The following is a 21973-nucleotide window of genomic DNA, read 5'->3' as shown; positions in this document are numbered from 1 at the left end:
GCACATGTAAGCACATGCAAGTATATCCAAGTATATGCAAACATAGGAATACTTACATCACAGGAATAGACATGTAGACAGAAGAGGCAAGCACGTTTCAAACCTTCCAATTAAATTTCAATCAAGTATTAACTGTAATATATTCTTTTTTTCTTTTTTTTTTTTTCCTCTATTTTTTGTTGTAATACTAGAGGGAGAGGAGACATACGAAAAACGAGGCGCAGTTGTCAATGCACAGGTTTCTATTGTAAAAAGAGTGAGATAAATAAAGCTATAGGATTCTACAGCTACTGCAAAAAAAAAAAAAAAAAAAAAATTATGCGAAATGCTCATATGAGATTGTTCAAGCGGAAATTCATGCAAAAAGAGGAGACCATTTAACAAATTTTCCAAATTTTAAAAAGTGAAAATTACTCAAACAGAGTGATAGAAGAAACGAATGTGTAAAGAGACAAATCCAAAAAAAAAACGTAAAAATTTTTGTGATTGAGAATTGTTGCGAGTGGATGTATCTTCACCATTCCTCACAACTACAAGGTTTTCTCCAGAGGAAGGCTGTATGTGTGAATAAATTGACAAGGAAAAAAAAAAAATAAATAAAATAATAAGACTAAAAAATAAAGTAAAATAATAAAGTAAAATAATAAAGTAAAATAATAAAGTAAAATAATAAAGTAAAATAATAAAGTAAAATGATAAAGTAAAATAATAAAATAATTAAATGAATAAATAAATAGTTGAATAAGATAATACCAAATACTTACGTGCATACTCGAAAGTGTACGTTCTCGAGGGAAGGTATCCCATTCGTGATACCTTTTTTTTTTTTTTTTTTTTTTTCTCACTCCCCTCCCCCTCAACCTGTGGGAGAACAATGAACAATAATCAAACGCCCAATCAAGACATCAATTTTAGCGATTGTGTAAACTCTAAAAGTAACCATAAACGAATGAAAAAAAGTAGCGATAAGCAAAACTCCTACGTGGAAGAAAAAAAACAAAAGGAAAAAAAAACTCAATCACCTGAACAAGTCAGGCAAGAAAAGGAAGGAAATTATGAACAGTCAGAAAAAAAAAAAAATTTAGCAAATGATAATGGAATTCAAATTTCAACATGCGAAAGTTTTATTAACATAGATAATTACACAACATCGTATGATAATTTGTCTGTTAAAGAATTAACTGATGAAGAGATTTTATCTGAAAATGAATACAACAAAAAAATTAAGCAAAATAAAAATGATTTACTCATTAGTAAAGAATATTACGATTTTCTTATAAATAACGATGATGTGCATGCTAGTGAGAAGTACACAAAAAATGATGTGCACTTTGACCAACTCATTCAATCTGAAACAAATAATTATTCCCCTCACGTCTTTTCGACAACATTTTCTTATAATGTCGACGAATGGATTAACAAATTGTTAAAGTGCGAGTTGTTGCATCTTGAAGAAGTTAAACTCATGTGCACTCTCCTAACTGATATTCTAAAACAGGAACCGAATTGTGTCCAAGTCAGTGCACCCGTCACCGTTGCAGGTGATATCCATGGCCAGTTCTACGACCTCCTCGAGTTATTCCACATAGGTAAGGTCCGATACGCGCAAGAATCATGAGAGAGGGCCCCAAACTCTTGACCATGATGTGCATTTTAGTGGGGACAGCTAACTGTTGAGCGGTTAATCGTCTTATGCAATCATCGCATATATAGACACACACGTCTATACAGATGTAAATGAACCTATGACTATGGTTCATCCCTTTCTTCACCTCTTTCTTCACCTCTTTCTTCATCCCTTTCTTCACCCCATTCTTCATCCCATTCTTCACCTCTTTCTTCACCTCTTTCTTCATCCCTTTCTTCATCCCTTTCTTCACCCCATTCTTCACCCCCCTTCTCCCTCCTGTGCAGGTGGTTTTCCACCGGATGTGAACTACCTATTTCTAGGGGACTATGTAGACAGAGGATATTACTCATGCGAATGCTTTTGTCTAGTGGCATGTTTGAAAATAAAATATCCACGGAGAGTTACTATTTTAAGGGGAAACCATGAAAGTAGACAAATAACGAAAGTTTACGGATTTTATGATGAGTGCATAAGAAAATATAATGGAGATTATAATGCATGGAAGCATTTAACAGATGCTTTTGATTATTTACCATTAACAGCTATAATTAATAATGAAATATTTTGTGACCATGGTGGAATATCACCATATTTACATACAATTAATCAAATTAATAACCTGGACAGATTTAGAGAAATTCCACAAGATGGCCCGATTTGTGATTTATTATGGAGCGATCCTGCAGGGCCAGAAGATGAAATTACCGAAGGATGGAAATCATCTCCAAGAGGTGCAGGTGTTGTGTTTAGTGAAGAAAGAACAAGTTCATTTCTCCGATTGAATAAACTCAATTGTATATGCAGAGCTCATCAACTTGTTCAGGATGGTTTTTTATGGATGCACAATGAAAAGGTTGTAACCATTTTTAGTGCACCAAATTATTGTTATCGGTGCGGAAATTCTGCTTCTCTAATGCTTGTAGATGAATATATGGAAAAAGATTTTGTCACTTTCAATACGGCCCCCCTACGTGCAAATGCAAAAATATTGAGAAAAAATGTAGACTATATGTTGTGAACTTAGAGGCAGGAGACAAATTCATTTACCTCACATGGGCACATAGACACATGGACACATAGACACATGGGCACATAGACACATGGGCACATAGACACATGGGCACATAGACACATGGGCACATAGACACATGGGCACATAGACACATGGGCACATAGACACATAGACACATGGACATACACGCACAAAGACGCACGCCCTTTGCCTTTTTCTCTAAACTTATTAATATCACAACCTCTCTGAGGATTAGTCAAGTCTGCACAGTGCCAGTACCTCATCCCACAACTCTCCCAAAATGCTGCTTCTATTGTGGGTTTCACGATAATTTTTTTTTTTTTTTTTTTTTTTTTTGTACGTGGGTTGCGTATATAATTCGCGTGTGCGTTCAGCTATCCACATATCTCCCAATGGTATATAGAATCGACAAGCAGATAAATTCATCAAATGGAAATGTTTCGAAAAAAAAACAAGAAACAAAAAAAATAAAAAACGTTTATTACATACCCCCATATACAGCATATAGCTCCCCCCCCCCCCCGTGCTGTAGTGCCAAAAACAACATATTCAATCATTTGAGATACCTTTCATCGATTTACAATCCAAACCCATGTTCTTGTGGAAAACACTTAGGGGGTTGGTAGCTGAGCTGGGGAAGGCGAAACTCTCTTCTCGAGTATGAATAATTGCACCTTCCTTTCCTACGCCATGCCCATAAGTCGAGCCTTAAGCAATGCAGATCTACTACACGCGTTTGTATAGATTTACAATATTACATATTAGATGTTACATATTAGATGTTACATATTAGATAACAGATATATGTTTCTCCCTTTTTGACCCCCCCCCCCCCCCCTTTTTTTTTTTTTTTTTATTGCCACTGATTTGTGATATCATTTGTGCTTTTTCATATGAAGGATCTAATTTTTTTTTTTTTTTTTTTTTTCCTTATTTGTATACTTATTATGTTTTACTCTATTTTATTCTGTTTTATTTTTTTGTTTTTGGTGTATGCCCAAACCTTATACTTTCATGAACACCATTTCATTGTGTTAGCCCCACCCCAAAAAATTAGGCTTTTTTTTTTTTTTTTTTTTTTTTTTTTTGTGACATATGATGAATTTTTACATTAACGTTTCCTTCATCCTATAGGGGTGCATACCATTACCCTTTTCAAGGAAATTTTTGAATTAAATAATATTATCACCACTAACTTTTTTACTTATGTGTGCCAGGTGAACAGCAAGTAGAAAGACCTTCTTCGAGTGGGGAAATGCAAAAAAAAAAAAAAAATGTAAAAAAAAAAATACCATTACAAAAGTGTGGCTAGTTCTAAAACAAAAATTCGTGTTAAAAAGAGAAAAGAAGAAAAAAAAAAAAAAAATAAAAAGCGTGAAAAAAAGGGAAAAAAAAAAAAAAAAAATTTCGTTCACGGTATGAATTTTTTTTTTTTTTTTTTTTTTTTCTTTTTAACACGAATTTTTTTTTTAGAACAAGCCACCCTTTTGTAATGTACTTTTTTTTTTTTTTTTTTTTTTTTTTTTTTGGCTTACCTTTCATGTGTCCACCAATTTACACCTCCAAAACGGGTATATATAATACAACACATGACAATGGATTTTATTCCCTGACTTGCTTCTCCGTTTCAGTGAGAAAACAATGAAAACAAGAGGATCATGAGTCCTCCAATATGTAATTTTCATTTTTGTACTTTATGAATATCCCTCATGAATGTGTGAATAAGACCGTTTTTGAGCTGTTACCAAGTCACCAGATATGTACCCTTCTCTACTGTTTTTTTGTGTGAATACTTGAAGACTGAAAAGAGTTATAAGGTGTCTGCTTAACATGCATGCACATACACTTATGCTCACGTTCGTACGAGTTCATAAAAAATGGGGAATCTGTCTCCCGATGCTGGTTTGCGAAGAAACAGATGGACACTGTGCATTTAATGTTTTTGGAATTTTTCATTCTCCTGAACTTGGCAAATTATATCCGTACAGTTGAGACGGTGCAGATAATAAAAAAGGCATTTTTAATAAATAATGTTTTGAAAAAAAGAGATAATAAAAAAAATCGTACAAATGTGTACTTAATAAATACCAATAATTCATACTTAGGATCTGAATATATTTTCAACAAAATATGCAATGATAGTGTTAAACATAAAGGAGACAAAGCTAGCGAATTGCTACATCGAGCGAACTATATTAGAGATGTTAATGGATTATATAACATATTACCACTTGGACTTAAAGTTATAGAGAAAATAATAATTTTTTTGAATACTCATTTGAGAAAAATAAATTCACATTGTCTTGTATTGTCAATCCTTCAAGCAAAAAAGTGGTGGAATATATCCGATAGGTCGAAATTATACAGTGATGAATTTTTATATGTATATAAACAAAAGCAACAAAAAAGTGATTGCACAACTGAGGGTGGAGCGGGGAAAAAAAAAATCGAAGATGATGGTCATATTTTAAGTCCCACATGTGAAGAGCATGCTATATCTTTAATTAACCAAGTTTTTAATGAAAATATAACTATAAAATCTTTACCGCTATTAATTCATCAATTCAATTATAAATTCAGAAATGAAAAGAGATTGGAAAAAACGCTTTTCAAAAGTAAAGAATTTTTAATGAAAGATGGATACTCTTTTCATGGTAATGACATGTCTCTATATGAGACTTACGAGTTATACAAAGAATGTTATAAAAACATTTTTTCTGATTTAAAATTACAATTTAAAATAACAAAAAAAAGAAAAATGGACAAAATGAATGCACAAGAAAGTCATGAATTCCAAGTCTTATGTAGAGATGACAAATATAGAGAAGCTGCACATATTTTCAAGTTGGGGGATTACTACTCTAAAAAATTGGACATCAAGTATTTAAACAAACAGAATCAAAAAAATGATATTATTATGGGTTCCTATGGAATTGGAATTTACAGATTACTCTATTTTTTGGTTGATACTTTTTATGATCACGATGGGATACGTCTACCTCAACAGGTTGCTCCTTTCACAGTTTATATGATTCAGAAAAATCAAAAAAGTAAATACTCCGCTTCCAAAATTGCAAAAATAATGCGTACAGCTAGGAAGAATGTACTAAAGGGAGAGAGAGACGATCTTATTACTCCCACAGATGACTCATCTGTCACAGCGCCTCAGAAAACTGACACAAAATATTCTCCTCTCCTATCTAGTTATAGAGATGTTCCTCCCTCCCTTTGCATAAATGATGACAACACATTTTGCAATTCCATAAACAGTAATGATGTCGAATATGTCCTAACCCTTTGGTTATACAATACATTTAAAAACAACAACGTGGATACATATTACGATGACACGGATTTGCATTTGTCGCGGAAATTGAAAAATTGCGATTTGATAGGAGTTCCAAATAGAATTATCATAAACTTAAATAATGATCAAAGAAAAACAAAATTACCCCCCGATTTTTATATGCACTTGGATACTTCGAACGCAATTTTATCCAACAAACTTTACATGACATTTCGCGATATCACCGTTGAGTACAAAAATAGATTTTCCTCAGAAACAAAAATTATGACCATTCATCAGCTGTTCAGGCATTTCAAGCTTATTTAGTTTCTCCCACCGTCTTGAGTCAACGTACCTTTGGGATTGCGCTTCTTCTGCGTTCTTTGTCACAATTTTACATTGTTGCACTTTTACACTGTTATGATGTGTTGCATCGTATTGCGCTGCGTTACATTTTTTTTTTTTTTTTTTTACAATCTCTTGTTCTGTTATTCTGTTATTCTGTTGTTCTGTTGTTCTGTTGTTCTGTTGTTTTCTTACTTTGTTACTTTGTTATATTGTTAACTTTCTTTTTTTTTTTTTTTTTTTGTGTATTCGCGTGCATATACGAGAATTTCTATGCGTTTGGCACATAAACGAAAGGTTGCTTTCTCTTTTATTCCACGCATATACGCACACAAACAAAATACATATATATCCACTTACCTTTGAGAACTAGTCAAAAATAGATTTACCTCCTTTTGTAAATACAAGGAGCCAACAACTTGGAAACCTTTTTAATTCTTTTTTCATTCGTTCCACAAATAGCATTGTCCTTTTTATTATTCTCAAAAAATAGCACATAAAAAAAATCGTCTAAGTTTACCTGAACAAGGAATGGAAAAAAAAAAAAAAAAAAAAAAAAAAAAAAATTGTGGCATTTCGGTGTGCAGCTAGCTAAATTGCGTGAGTGGGCCAATTTCTTTTACTTAGCCCAAAATATGCAAGTACATATATGTTAGCATATATGTTAGCATATACGTTAGCATATACGTATAGCTGTTTCTGCACAAACTGCCACAGGTAAACATTGGTTACTTGGTTCGAAAGGGCAAATCCGACATTCTTCATGAATTTCATGAAAGCCTTGTAGTTTGTAAATCTGCTGACAGCGTCGGCTATAATTAAAGTTGAGCTGAAAAAAAAAAAAAAAGAAAAGGAAAAGGAAAAATTAAATTGTATATTGGGAGAACATAACATAACGGTACGAAGTCAGCGGAGAAGATGACAATGAAGACACGAAGACATGAAGACCAAACGACAAGAGGGCAAAACGACAAGAAGGCAAAACGACAAGAAGACAAAACGATAAGAAGACAAAACAATAAGAAGACAAGAAGGCGTGTTAATACAACTGGTGAAACATACAAAGGAACAAAATTTGTTTATAAAATTTAACCCTCTTTTAAGACATCGAACTGATTCAAATATAATTTTTGGCCAGTCTGTGTTCATAAGGCTTAAGCATATAACGAAACAATCGTGAGAGTTATCTGATAGCGGCAATTCTGTTATGTTACAAACTGTTACATGCTCATTAAATTGAATTAAGTCATAAGAAATCACTGACCAACCTTGTAGGGCCTGAGCTATTTCTGCTTCACCACATCCTAAATCTGCTATTTTACTTGTTTTTGTAAAATTATTTTTTAAATAATTTATTATAATATTAACAGGATTTTTTGGCCATTTATTTTTTTGATTTCTATACCCTGAATGATATATGCTGAAAATGTTTTTTGTCTCCTTCAGCTTTTTTTGTACTGTTTCACTATTATTAGTGTACATGTATTCATTAATATATCTAAATATCGATGAATTCACTATCTCCTCAGGATATTCTCCTATTTTTTTCTTTTTCTTATATTTCTGTTTCTTCTTTTCTATGTTGTCATTTTTGTAATTGTCGTGGAACACTCTATAAGTTGGGTAATTAAGTGGGATACTCATATCACAAGAGCGGTTCAATATATTCGTTATATTCTCATGTGATCGAGCTTTATTAAGAATTTGCTGATGACCATATTCCCCTTCTTTTTTCCCTTGTATATTTTTATTGACAGTGCTCCTTTCTTTTTTTAATTTTTTATTTATCAATTTATTTTTCTTATCCTTAAGAACGTTACTACTCTTACATTTTTTCGACCCACATAAGGAAAAACCGGAATTCGTTTTATTAATCATTGTTGTAACTTTTATGGGTATTGACATACTAGATAATTCCTCCTTCTTTGTGAAATCCACTTCAACTGCAGTATGGTCAGCATGTCTTTTTTCTCCCTTACTATGCAGGTTATTATTAGTAGACTGATACAAAAGCCTCCCCTCCTGTTTTGTGCCTTTAATTCTGATTTTCTTAAAATTTTTATTTTTCTTTTCACGAGATTTGTTCATATTGCTCTTTTTCATTTTCCCAATATCTTTGAAGAAGTCATTTTTTTGGACCTTTTTCTGTTTTCTGGAAATGCTATGTTCATTCATTTTTCGTAAGCTTAAATTAAAAAGCTGACTTGTTTGCTTGCTGAAAATTATATACAGTATTTGTTCAGGCAGTGTTCATTGGTTTGGGGGCTCATATGCACTATTGTATTATATTATGCTTTTTTTTTTTTTTTTTTTTTTTTCTTTTTTTAAATAGCATTTTTTGTTACATTTTAAAATTGGTGCGTATGAAATTTTGCTTTTTCATCTTTTTATTCCAACATATAGTCTTGGTACAAACTGGATCATTCATTCGGTAGCTTCATTGACGATTTCTTTCTTTTCTTTTTTTCTTTTTTTCTTTTTTTATTATATATTATTTTAAAACTATCACATTTTTAACAGTTTGAACGTTTTGGTACCACGACCTCTAATCCGCAAAATAGGTTAGGAAAAGAAAAAAAAAAGGAGCAATTTTTTTTTTTTTTTTTTAAACACGCTTAAGGAAACTCCATAATTTTGAAATAACCTCTTAGTTGGAAAAATAAATTAATTTCCTTTAATTTTGCTTTATGTAATTTTTACTTTTTTATGGAATATTAATACGGGGCAAAAATAAATGCCCTATTTTTCTGCTTAAAATCTTTTCGCCATTTTGCACATAGGCTTGATATATATCTATATATATGAATATAAATATAAATATAGTATGGTATAAGCTATCACAATTATTGTGGATACCTGCGACATGCACCTTTTCACCGTTACTTCAACACTTGGGAGAATAAATCTGTAATTTTAAAGATCCATTACAATATGCAAACATGTGCCTTTATTTATTTAATTGTATCTATTTAATATGGATCTATTTATTATTTACTCATTTTTGCAACACATACATACATTCATGAAGCCCATGGTATGCATCCTTTTTGCTTCAACTGGGCATAAAGACAACCGTGCATACGTGAATTTATGTACATCCCCGAAGTAGGGGCCAAAAAACAGGATTCCAGACATTTTATTTTACAAAAGTCCGATTAATAACACTTAAGCAGAAAAACTACTGTGAAAAAAAAAAAAAAAAAAAAATTGTACGCACTATGTTATAATCGTACATTTTTAAAAATATTATTCATTCACGTGGTGATAAAACCCCACTACACATTTGGATTCACAAGAAAGAGGGTAAAAAGGTATACTTATCGCCTGAACGCTTTCTTCCTGTTTTTGTATCATCACGTTATGGTTTTATTTAGATATGTCTTACCCCTATTCACAGATTTACATAAATTGCAACATACGTCATTTTTGTGTACACAAGATAAGGAAAATTATCAATCAATATAGGAGGCAATTTTTTTTTTTTTATTTCTCAATCCTCCGTCTCTTTTTTTCTCCTTTTTGAAATACCTTCATACATTACAGCATTAGAAAATGCATTTACCAGAAAATTGGCGTAATCATAAGAAAAAAAAAAAAAAAAAATCAAAATGAAACCCATTCCACTGGGAAAAAATAAAACTGCGAAAATGATAGTGCAAAACCTGAATATATTTCTCATTCCCTTATGGTTGAAAAGATTTAGATTTGTTCAGAAATTACTAAAAGGAAAAAACAAAATAATGCTTTCTGAGATGGCCCAACAAAAATATAATTTCTCCCATTTTTATAAACACGAAAAGGGGTATATATAATGGAGGAAATGAAAATCGAATAAGAGAAAAAAAAAAAAAAAAAAAAAAAAAAAAAAAAAAAAAAAATTTAAAAAAATCAGGGCCAAAAAAAAAAAAAATTTCCCCATTTTTAAAAAAAAAAAAAGGGGTAAAAAAAAAGGAAAAAAAAAAAAAAAAAAAAAAAAAAAAAAAAAAAAAAAAAAAAAAAAAAAAAAAAAAAAAAATTTAAATCATATGCATATGTATGATTATTCATGCATGATTTATAAACTAAATAATTTTCCATGAAAGAGAAAAAAAAGGATCATGCATTATATTACATCTCTCCCACCTCCAAGACATGTCTTAAAATGGAGATATTAATATTTCTTGTGGTGATGACCTCAAGAAGGAAAAGCATATGAAAAAGGGGATAACCTGCTTTTAATTTGTTCATCAATTGGTTGCACTTAATATGTGTATATGTTTTCTCTCTTTTTTTCATATTTTCAAACTTTAATATTTTACACAAATGTACCCATACTTACAACTGAGAACGCACTTTAACATACTCGATCATAGGGATAATGTTAATAGGGGTGCCTTGTAAAATGTATATACTACTGCATTGACCATTGTTTGGGGAAGGAGGAAGGGGTAAACAAAGTAGTAAATAAAACAAAAAAGGTAAACTTTTCTGGATTTGTACATATTAAAAATAAAAATACATACAATTAAGTGTAAAATGGGGGTGAAAAAAAGAATACAATAACTTTCCATTTTTGAGGAAAAAACAGTTTACGCTGTGTATTAATAATTCGAGGTGTCTATCTCGATGATGTAGATATGCATAAATCACATGGTGAAGTTTTTTTTTTTTTTTTTTTATTATTTTTATTATTATTTTTTTTTTTTTTTATATGAACGGTTCATACATTTTTAGACAATTTTCTCAACATGCATGTGTACATGCTAGAAAAAAAAAAAAAAAAAAAAAAAAAAATGTGAACAGCTCATAAAGTTACAAATGTAAAAACAAACTTGTGGAAATGCAAATATGCTCTTAAAAAGTGTCTTCACAACAAGATAGTCATATATTTACATATTCGTAACCACACATTTAAGGAAAATAGAAAAGTGTTAAAAAACTGCGAATAAGGTACTACATTTCGAGAAAAATAAAAAAAATCGAAACTGAAGTGGCACATTCTCTTTATTCATTTTCCTTTTGTTTATATTTTACTCTATTTCATTTTTTTTAATATTTTACTCTGTTTCATTTTTTTTTAATATTTTGCTTTATTTATTTATTTTTTTTTTTTTTATTATTTTGTTTTATTTATTTATTTATTTATTTATTTATTTTTTTTTTTTTTTTTTTTTTTTTTTTTTTTTTTTTTTTTTTTTTTTTTTTTTTTTTTTTTTTTTTTTTTTTTTTTTTTTTTTTTTTTTTTTTTTTTTTTTTTCTCGCTTGTTCTTGTTTTGTCCATTTTGCTAAAATGCTCAAATATTTGTGTTGTATAAACGATTTTTAAAGACTGCTCAGAAGTAGTATCAATGCAACTGTGAGAATGGACTTGATCAAACGTAATCGAAAAGACCAAGCCAACTAAAAAAAAATTAAATTAAGTCAAAAAGGAGCAATTTAAAAAAAAAAAAAAAAAAAAAAAAAAACAAGCAAAATAAAGTAAAATATCAAAAAAATTAGTCTATATCAAAGCATATTAAGCTACACCAAAACATGTCACATTTCAAGAAAACCCACTAAGTTACAATAAATTAAAGCTACCTCATTTAACGAAAGGAATTCACAAAAAAGGAACAACGTAAAAAACCATAAACGTCAATTTTTGTGACAACCAAGGGGACACACACTATATATGTCTTAAATTTACAGAAAACTGCTTACACATTTGACATGACCTTAAGTTATATTTTTTATGTGTTATTTCACACGCATAAACAGATATATATATATATATATATGTATATATAAATCCTAAGAAAAACATCCGGAACGTTACAATTACACCAAATTTATGCACGCACACACCACCAAAATGGAAGAGCGAAAACCAGTATGCTCGAGCTTAGCAATCGGGCTGTTATTTTACCTGTGCTACTTCTTCTATTTCGGATCATATATATTTCAAATGTATTTTCTAGTGTTCTCCAAAGTGGATTATATTTTGTTTGGCGTTTTATTAATCATGACAATAGTTTCCATATCGTTAGCTTCAAGTGGACTAATGCAATCGTCAATATTTGTGGTAGTAATTATACTATTAGTAGAAATATATGAATATAAAAATTATGTATATCCAAACATAATAGATAGTGAATTTAACAAAATGTTTTTAATTTTTCGATTATTTGTGACAATTAATTTTCTTTTATTTTTCTATTTGCATATAAAAAATCTCAAAAAAAAAAAAAAAATCGAATTATATAAGTCCAAATCTGAAGAGAAAAAAACACAAAAAAGTCAAGAAAATAATTTATCACCAAATATAAATGGACTTTCAAAATATAACACTGTACCTGTAAGGGGAAATATAACTCAAGAAGTTATTGCACATTTTCCATGTCAACATAATAATGGTGTCCCTGAAAAAAAGACAGAAATTATAGAAGGTCATACATTAAAAATTTTATCAATTCCGATTATTCAAAAAGAGGAGAGACCACAGCCATCTGAAATATTCAGCCAACCCTGTAAGGTATTTGAACTACAATCACAAAATAATCCATATATGCATTATAGTCTTAAAACTGTAGAAAATAACACACAACCCTTTGCAGTTAATCAAACCATAAATAGTAATACGTCAGCAAGTGATAATTTAAACATGTCGTACAACAGACAGTACACATACCCGTGGGTACCCAATAACAGCAATGCCAACAATAACAGCAATAACAGCAATGCCAACAATAACAGCAATAACAGCAATAACAACAATGACAACAATAACCTATGTGGAAATGATGTTATAACCTCAGGGGGGGAAAATCAACACTTAAATGGAAGAGTTTATGGAAATAATACTAGTATCCCGTTCTATAATGGAACGTTGAACTTGCCCAATCCAAATTATTTCCCTAACAATAGGAACCTATATCAAACGATGCCCAACAAAACAGACCCTTACCAAGCCGGGACTTATCAATCGGGGGGTTACCAAACGGGGGTATAACAAATGGTATAAGCAATTGTGGGTACACAAAAACGCCCTGTTGAGAAGTGAAAACAGTCCAAATATTTGTTCCTTTCAAAATTTACCTTGCTGTTCATAATTTCTTTTATCATATATAGTATTAAATTAAATAAATGTATTTGGGACACTGCATACACACACCTCAAAAGAAAAAAAAAAAAAAAAAAAAAAAAATTTTTTTTTTTGTTACAAAATGTATTTGTCATGCAAAGTTTGTGTCTTTTACCCACTTTTAAAACCATACCCATATGTGCGTATGTGTGTATTTGTGTATGTGTGCATGTGTGTATTTGTGTATGTGTGTATGTGTGCATGTCAGCACGTTCGCATGTTATATATATGTTTAGGGAGGGGACAGACTAAATAAGTGCATGGTTTTTTCTCTCCCTAAACATAGTGCACAGTTAACGCACATATAGAAGGCAAATAATTGCTATTTGCAAAAAAAAAAAAATGTTTAGTTAACAACCTTGTCAAAACAGAGCAGTAAATGCAGGGGATTATTGAGCACCATCTGAAGAGTAAATCGATTTTACAAAAATTTTTTTTTCATGGTCAAAATTATTTAAGACACTGCAATAGTTTTCACAATTATTTTTAAGGAAGTGAATAAATCTATGAATCATGATGCTAAGCTAAGTGCGTTAAGAATTTTGAGCAAATTGTAGACATAAAAAAAAGGAAGAAATAAACATTTGGCATATACCCAGGAAGGAGGAAAAACGTCTTCTCTGCATATGGCATGTGTGCTATTCTTGCTATTGATATTGTTTCCATCGCTGCTGTTATTGTTGCTTCTGCTGCTGGTGGTTGTGTGTGGATCAGTAATAGTTTATATGTGATATATATGTACATCATGCATATTACATATTATTTGTGTATCCATTATGTACGTTCATGAATGTCCTCGTGTTCTCTTCTGTCTGGAAGCAGAAAGAAGCACACACACCAAATGAATGTATCCCCTGGAAATTTTTTCAATATCACGGTTACATGGATTACTTTCCCCGACTTGGTAAAGTTTCAGTTGAGTGTGTTTATTCATGTAACGATATGAATACTGAATGTGCAGTATACATATATATGTATATGTATATGAATGTATGTACATGCATTTTTTTTTTTTTTTTTTTTTAATTACTTTTTTGTGATATTTTGTCTAATTTTATTTTACCGTATGTTTTTTATTATTTTTATTATTTTATTTTTTTTTTTTTTTCTTCTTGTTGTTGTTGTTATCTTTTTGGTAATTCTGTTACGAAGTAGAACACAAAATTTTTGTTTAAATTGAAAAAAAATCAACTTTTTTCATATTAAATTTTTTTATATGAACATTTCTAAAATGATATGTGCAATTAGTTTAACTTTTTTCTTTTTATGAACTTTGGGGGCATGCTTAAATAAATATATGAATTGTTCAGGTAAATAAACTTCAAAGTTTAATTTAGCTATATGCCATTTGGCTAGCTCAGAAAAAAAAAAAAAAAATTATTTATTATCTGTCTCGAATGCTAGAAAGTTCCCATTAATATTGTTGCGATTTTCTAGTGCTAAACGAAAAGGGAACGAAAAATAAACAAAAAAGTAAAAAAGTAAAAGTGAAATCATTTTTTTATGTATAAATTTTCTAAAAAGATGCAAAGGTTCCAAAAAAGATTAAATTAAACAAAATACCTTCTCCCCGTTCTTTCATTTTTTTCTCCTTAACTTCTTGTTTATTTTTAAGCTCTTTATATTTGTCCTTGTACAGCACAGTGTTTTCATTATATATAGAATCGACACCTTGTTGTAGTAAAGAGAAAGGAGAAAAAAAAAAAAAAAAAAAAAAAGGGAATGCGTTTTTATCTTATATTTAGTTTGACATGGAACAGTTTTATTATTCATTCTTTTTTTTTTTTTTTTTTTTTTTCCCCTTATGAAAATAAAAAAGCACAAGAACTGTGAAATTTCCAGTGTACGTAAGCCCCCCCACCCACCACTGTATTATCGTTGTCTATTTAAAAATTCAAAAGAAATGTTTTTAAAACCAACTATTCCTCTAGGATAATGCGATTTAATAACACGTGCAAGTTTTACATCCCTCTTTATATCTTCTGATAATTTTATTGTCTAATAGGAGAAAAGAAAGGGAAAATTTTATAATAACATATTTCATAATTTCGAAATTCATTTTTTGTGTAAACTTATTTTTTTTTTTTTTTTTTTTTACTTCTAAATATTTTTGCTGCATTTGCTCGTATTCTAATCTTCTTTCGTTGGGTCTCTTTTCAGGCAGGGGTAGTAGACGGGGAAAAAAAAAAAAAATTAAAAAAAATAAATAAACAAATAAAATAAACAAATAAAATAAACAAATAAAATAAACAAATAAAATAAACAAATAAACAAATAAAATAAACAAATAAATAAAAAAAAAATAAATAATAATAATAAATAAAGCAATTACATAATAGTGTAACATAGTAATGAAAAACACACAAATGGAAAATGACCAAAAGTGGTTTACCATCAGCTTTTCCGTTTTCAGCCATTGCATGTAACCATCTTTTAGTTTATCTCTCTAAGAAAAAAGGAGGTAACTTATTTTTCATTTGTTCCCATGCATGCTTTTAGTTTTGTTTCCCATTATTATGCAGTTGGGTGTAATTGACATTTTTGTTCTGTATGTTCTCTCCCCCAAGGTATGGTTTAAAAAATTACTTTTTCAACTTTTGGCAAAGGATTTGTGATCTTCACAGTTCCAATTTTTGCTTCTATCCAAAGAAAAGTTTGTGAATAGAAATACACAAAGTGAACAAAAAAAGACAGTGGTTGATTAGGTGGAAATAAAAAAAATAAAATAAAAAAAAACGTTGAAAGGAAATATGTTGTGAAATGTGAAATAGAGTAGTGGAAGTGAGATATATATATATATGTGTGAGTGTACCATTTTCAACCAAATCAGTGAAAGGTGGAGGTTCATCATTTTCATCCAGTCTCTGTTTAAAAAAAAAAAAAAAAAAAAAAAAAAGGAAAGAAAGAAAGAAAGAAAGAAAAGAAAGAAAAGAAAGAAATAAAAAAAGATACACACAAACTGAGGAAAATTTAGAAAATATACAAAAATCATGTTGCTTTAATCTTTTTAACCGAGTAGTCTGATTTATCCCTCTGAACTGACTTAAAGAAGTAATCCCCCGTTTTTAAATTTATTTCTTCTTTTTGTTTCTTTCTATTTTCTTTTAAGTCTGAATAGTATTCATCTATTATCCGATCCTTTTTTTTTTTCGGAATTTGTAGTACATGGAAATAATGAGAAAAATGCATAGTGCTGTAGGGAATGTTGTGCCAATATGTTTATGTCTATATTTGTGCCTATATTTGTGCCTATATTTGTGCCTATATATTGTGCCTATTTTTGTGCCTATATTTGATTCCTCCTTTTTTTTTTTTTTTTTTTTTTTTTTCTTTACAAATTTCTCATGCGCAGATAAATTTCCCTCCTTAGCAGAATCAAATTTTTTTTTTTCTTTCGATTCCATCTTTCTTTAATTATTTGTGGGTCGTCACTTTTGCAAAGCTGGGTTTGCGTGTTTCAGAAATATGTAATGTTTTGCATATGTGCCTGGAATATTATGTGATGCATTCAGGGGAATAAATCGAATCTAAGTATAGTTTATATAATTCTGTGGGTTCATGTGTAGTCTGCTCAAATGGCTATTATGTGCATTACGAATGGAAATAACTGGGCGCAAACAATTGTAGGATTGCAACGTGCGATTGTGAAAAAAAATAAAATAAAGTGAAGCAAAATAAAGTGAAGCAAAATAAAGTGAAGCAAAATAAAGTGAAGCAAAATAAAGTGAAGCAAAATAAAGTGAAGCAAAATAAAGTGAAGCAAAACAAAGTGAAGCAAAACAAAGTGAAGCAAAACAAAGTGAAGCAAAACAAAGTGAAATAAAACAAAGACAAACAAAGGGGTATGTCTTGCGTTCCTGTCAAATGTAAAGATAAACGTGCAGAAATGTGTAAGTAGACATCAGTATGTTTGAAATGGAATTTCTTGATTCCCCAAATGAGATATCTAATAGTCTCTCGCGAGTTATTTTTTATTTCATTTTTTTTTTTTTTTTTTTTTTTACGCAGGTGTGTTTCTAACCAAAACACATTTTAGAAGACGATACGTTTGTATTAAATTAATGAAGACGATAGCAGTGTGCTACTTCGAGAAAGAGAAAACGAGCAGGAATATAGATATTGAGAATTTCCACACTTTCTTATTCATTTCAATTTTTCAAATTTTCAAAATAGTCACTTCTCAATTTTTGTTGTCTTTTCTTGTCGTCTAAAATATCCAGAAAAAATGACAAAATTGTTCGGCTTAGGCGTAGAAAAGTAAAATAAAATAGTAGTAGTATAATGGTGAAATAGAATAAAATAAAAAAAAATAGTAGTAATATAGTGGTTAAATAAAAAAAAAAAAAATTGTAGTAATATAGTGGTTAAATAAAAAAAAAAAAAATAGTAGTAATACAATGGTGAAATAAAACTTCGAATCCCTAAAACACGCATGCTGAGTATGAATCACTTTGAGCGACATGTTATGGGAAAATGAACCTGCTTGATCAAATTACATGGAGAGAAATACTTCTTCAGAAAATTCTGCAACTTGTAGGATGGGTTATCGTAGCTACTTGAGTCCGGCAGAAAAAAATAAAAATAAATAAATATAAATAAAAAAATAAAAATAAATAAATATAAGTAAATATAAATAAAAATAAATAAATAAAATAATGTGCATACTTATATGCATACATGCATACATATGCGCATGCGAAAGAAGCAGAAGGTGATGGTCCCCAGGCAACAACGACTGAATACACCCGCTGGTTGAAAAAAAGGAAGACAAGGGACTCAGCAGAAATGAGTAATTGGAGAGATACACATTTCGTGTTCATATTTACCATAAGCTCGAGGGAGTTATAGAGTTGTCTCTTAGCATGAAGTTAAAGAGTTCCTAGGAAGGACAAGTTATAAATGTTGTGGTGAATAATACGGATATATTTCTGTCGGTATGTTCATACAGTGTGCATTAAATATGTAAAGACAGCGCATTTTAGACATTTGTATATTTTTCTTCTCCCATACCATCCATATACCCTCTATAACCTCTATTGCCTTTTTTTTTTTTTTTTTTTTTTTTTTTTCTATTATGTTTTCTCTCATTTTGGATGTACTAACAATTCCAAGGCCCCTATTTTGAAATTTTTTAAGTATATAAAAATCTGGAAAAAAAAAAAAAAAAAAAAAAAAAAAAAAAAAAAAAAAAAAAAAAAAAAAAAAAAAAAAAAAAAAAAAAAAAAAAAAAAAAAAAAAAAAAAAAAAAAAAAAAAAAAAAAAAAACTGAAAAAATGGTTAAAGAAAAAAAAAAAAAAAAAAACATATATTTCAATCTAATGCAATTAATTCGAAAAAGTTATAAGACCCTTATATCATTTGGCTACATAAAATTATTCTCATTTTGATACCTAATAAACATGCACACTGTTCACAATGCAATTCATTTTGGTTATACAAGTATAACTTTTTTACACCAATCTGTGTGAAAAACGAGGGAAGGGGAGGTCGAAAGGTGGTTGTGTATGTGTGACCACTTTGATAGGATGCTAGGGTAGTGGTGTAGGTTTAAAAATAAAAATAATAAGTGGAAAAAAAAAAAAAAAAAAAAAAAAAAAAACTGCAGTGAAATAAAGTGGAGTAAAAATGAAGAACAAGGACATAAAATTCAATACAGACATAAAATTCAACACACACATAAAATTCAACACACACATAAAATTCAGCACAGACATAGAATTCAACAAGAACATAAAATTCAACAAGAACATAAAATTCAACAAGAACATAAAATTCAACAAGAACATAAAATTCAACAAGAACATAGAATTCAACAAGAACATTTACCCCACCCAACCCCCATCTCCTTACCTTCAATATTCCTATTAGTTCATCTTGATGAATTAAGCACTGATGGAAAAAAAAAAGAAAACGATGTAAATATATGGGATGAATGTAAGATCCACAAGATTCTACTTACCCTTTTCTCATTAAGTTATATTGCCTTTAAGCGGAACAAAACAAAATACTATAATTGTTCAGAATTACATATAGCGTATGGTTATTGTCAACTATGTTGGTTAAGGACGTCAAAATGTCAGATAAGTGTTGTTCCTTCAAGAGGAAAATGTTCAGAAAGAGAAAAAAATATATAAATAATAATAATAATAAAATAAATTCAATAATGAAGAGAAAAGTGAGTGGAAGAGGTGTGGTTACATTGTACCTATTATAAATACTTGATTTTACATGCACAAAATATAAACCTATAGAAACATCATTGTGTTTTTAACATGATATGTCTTTCCATCACTATATAGATTACGTGATGAGCGCAATTACTTCTCCATTTTTTGCTCACTTCTTGCCATTTTTTTTTTTTTTTTTTACCGCGCTAGACAAAAGGCCTATTTCTTCCACGTCTCTTTCTAGCTTCCAAACTGGGAAATTATAGGAAAAAATTAAGACAAAAATATGGGAAACAAAATAATAATAGTAATAAAATACTACAAGTTCAGGGTTCAGAGGGAAAAGGAAACAGAGACAAATGAGAAAAGTGCGAACTGAACTCAAGTTGCTCAAGATATGTTAAATGTTGGGTATACACAAAGAAAGGTGATAGTTCCTTAAATAAAGTAAATCATCCCTTGTGTATTTTTTTATTTCCACGTTGTCCATTTTTTCCGTGTGATTGTTAGTGGGAAGTTGGTTCATTTTTTCGATTCGTTCTTCTGTTCGAAGGGTATATGGTGTTGTAGCAATTTTAGGTTTAATGGAGTGAAGGAAAACAAACAAAAAAAAAAAAAAAAAAAAAAAAAAATAATAAATAAATAAATGAGAAAATAAATGAATAAGGCAAAATAAAGTATAAAAGGGGGGGAAAAAAAAAAAAAAAAAAAAAATGAAAAACTCATCATTTTGTGGCTTATCCAATTTTCCTAAATTAACCCCATTTGGTCTTATTTTTGTTTTATTTTTATTTTTTTTTTTTTATTTCTCTTTCAGCTTCGTGGAATGGATATTTCACTCCAACTTATTAAGCATGTATGTGTGCAGGTGTTGCACGAAATGAGTATGTAACAAGTTACAACTTGGGTCTCTTGCGTAGCACATGCATGTGTGAAGACAAAAAAGTTCATTATGATGGTCTCACAGGGAGGGGGTGAAATAAAAATATCATAACAGCTATGATGCATACACGATAATGTATCGACTTTAAGGTTTATGTCAAGGCCACTTCATACTCACTTATTCCTTCTCTATGATGAAAACCTTTTTGAAGTTCCTGTACTTATCTTTTAAACTTACATTCGTTCTAGGATTGGGGGGGGAAAAAAAAAAAAAAATAATTTATATTAGTCTCGGATGCATAAAACACAAAAATAAGTTTTATATATAATTCTATAGAGTCAATCTCATGAAATACTTCTGAATGTTGTACAATTTTTCTCTACTTCATGTCTTATTTTTTTTTTTTTTTTTTCTATTTTGAAAAACCTGTTTTCAGAAAATTTATAGGCTTGCATAATTTTGCACCAGTTGGATATTCCGTAATTCTGCAAATTTCAATGACAGAACAGAAAAATGAGAGATCGAGAGAAAGTGGGTCGGTTATGCAAACATAGGCACAGTCGCGAAGGGGGAGGGGAGGGATCTATTGTTGCTGATCATTAAAAAGGTCTCCTTTTCTTAACAGCATTATTTTTACTGTTACGGTGTTTTTTTAGGGCATTTTTTTACGTTTTTTTTTTTTTTTTTTTTTTTCTTCTTTTTAAACATTTATTCCATGGATGAGCTGTTCAGCCTCTCCTTTGTCCCATTTAACGCGGGTTTTGTATTTCCTCTATAGTGATAAATAAATGCAACAAAAATGAAAAGAAGTGTGCAGAGAAATATAGGAAACATTTCTACCAGGGGGTGGAGAAAAATTCCCTCATCCCTAGAGAAAAGAAAATCATTTCTTAAATAAATACCCTTTTGTGTTCCTTGAATTTGGGTATTTTCTCCATTTCATTTTTATCAATCAGAATAGGGGAATTTGTTTCATCTTTCAGAGCAAAAATGAGACAAAAGGGGAATGGGAAAGAGGACACTGACGGTGTTTGCGGAAAGTGGACATATAATATAGGGAATGGAAAAAAAAAAAAAAAAAAAAAAAAGTGATGAATGCCTGCACACTTGTGTGTAGTCTCCTACTTATGGCAATGGAACTTTTTATCTTCAATAACTTCAGGTTTGTGTTGTTGGCTTCATAGGAATTGTATAAATGGGATAAATTTATAAATATAGTGGCAGTTTTGTGAAATGGATGTGCAATTCGTACATCCACAAACGAAGCAACATCGAACTGACCTACCCATTTTTTTTTTTTTTTTTTTCTCAGACAGTTCTTTTAAGAGATGACTTCACGTGGGTCTCTCCCTCCTTTTACTTATTCAATTGGCAGATTTCCTTAAAATTTTTCTTCTTTTATTTCGTTAAAAAAAGAGGTGTACTATATTAACAGGGCAATTTTTTTTATTTTATTTTTTGGAAAAAGTATGACCGTGTTCAGGCAAATTAGCGTGTTTTTTTAAAAATACGCTCGTTTGCAGGCAAATG

At 30.0% G+C, this 21973-nt stretch overlaps 7 protein-coding genes across 7 annotated transcripts; 3 read left to right on the top strand and 4 right to left on the bottom strand.

The window, feature by feature from the left end:
- Positions 1-874: 874 nt before the first annotated feature.
- On the top strand, positions 875-2648 carry PGO_072320 (protein phosphatase-beta; the record flags this gene model as incomplete). The annotated part of the gene is made up of 2 exons (XM_028687105.1): positions 875-1589; positions 1915-2648. 2 exons carry the CDS (start codon positions 875-877, stop codon positions 2646-2648), a joined length of 1449 nt encoding a protein of 482 aa, XP_028542906.1.
- Positions 2649-4497: 1849 nt separating this feature from the next.
- PGO_072310 (proline--tRNA ligase) lies at positions 4498-6276 on the top strand (the record flags this gene model as incomplete). Its single annotated transcript, XM_028687104.1, has 1 exon — positions 4498-6276. The coding sequence occupies one exon, from the start codon at positions 4498-4500 to the stop codon at positions 6274-6276; it is 1779 nt and encodes a 592-aa protein (XP_028542905.1).
- A 403-nt stretch (positions 6277-6679) lies between these two features.
- Positions 6680-8469, bottom strand: PGO_072300 (hypothetical protein, conserved; the record flags this gene model as incomplete). The annotated part of the gene is made up of 3 exons (XM_028687103.1): positions 6680-6814; positions 7027-7123; positions 7388-8469. The coding sequence occupies 3 exons, from the start codon at positions 8467-8469 to the stop codon at positions 6680-6682; spliced, it is 1314 nt and encodes a 437-aa protein (XP_028542904.1).
- A 3655-nt stretch (positions 8470-12124) lies between these two features.
- PGO_072290 (hypothetical protein, conserved) lies at positions 12125-13261 on the top strand (the record flags this gene model as incomplete). Its single annotated transcript, XM_028687102.1, has 1 exon — positions 12125-13261. The coding sequence occupies one exon, from the start codon at positions 12125-12127 to the stop codon at positions 13259-13261; it is 1137 nt and encodes a 378-aa protein (XP_028542903.1).
- A 1509-nt stretch (positions 13262-14770) lies between these two features.
- On the bottom strand, positions 14771-16797 carry PGO_072280 (hypothetical protein, conserved; the record flags this gene model as incomplete). Its single annotated transcript, XM_028687101.1, has 9 exons — positions 14771-14832; positions 14957-15064; positions 15310-15391; positions 15492-15545; positions 15786-15839; positions 15980-16032; positions 16206-16257; positions 16406-16531; positions 16729-16797. The coding sequence occupies 9 exons, from the start codon at positions 16795-16797 to the stop codon at positions 14771-14773; spliced, it is 660 nt and encodes a 219-aa protein (XP_028542902.1).
- Positions 16798-17566: 769 nt separating this feature from the next.
- Positions 17567-20086, bottom strand: PGO_072270 (alpha-tubulin N-acetyltransferase; the record flags this gene model as incomplete). Its single annotated transcript, XM_028687100.1, has 9 exons — positions 17567-17635; positions 17873-17945; positions 18220-18272; positions 18497-18540; positions 18784-18853; positions 19244-19282; positions 19421-19486; positions 19763-19812; positions 19978-20086. The coding sequence occupies 9 exons, from the start codon at positions 20084-20086 to the stop codon at positions 17567-17569; spliced, it is 573 nt and encodes a 190-aa protein (XP_028542901.1).
- A 534-nt stretch (positions 20087-20620) lies between these two features.
- Positions 20621-21732, bottom strand: PGO_072260 (telomeric repeat binding factor 1; the record flags this gene model as incomplete). Its single annotated transcript, XM_028687099.1, has 6 exons — positions 20621-20687; positions 20870-20928; positions 21150-21215; positions 21346-21419; positions 21569-21619; positions 21729-21732. The coding sequence occupies 6 exons, from the start codon at positions 21730-21732 to the stop codon at positions 20621-20623; spliced, it is 321 nt and encodes a 106-aa protein (XP_028542900.1).
- Between the last annotated feature and the right edge of the window lie 241 nt (positions 21733-21973).

This window comes from Plasmodium gonderi, assembly GCF_002157705.1.
Source record: "Plasmodium gonderi DNA, contig: Chr07, whole genome shotgun sequence".
Taxonomy (NCBI): domain Eukaryota; phylum Apicomplexa; class Aconoidasida; order Haemosporida; family Plasmodiidae; genus Plasmodium; species Plasmodium gonderi.
The sequence above is the reverse complement of the archived record's forward strand: the minus strand, read 5'-3'. Positions and strand labels throughout refer to the sequence as shown.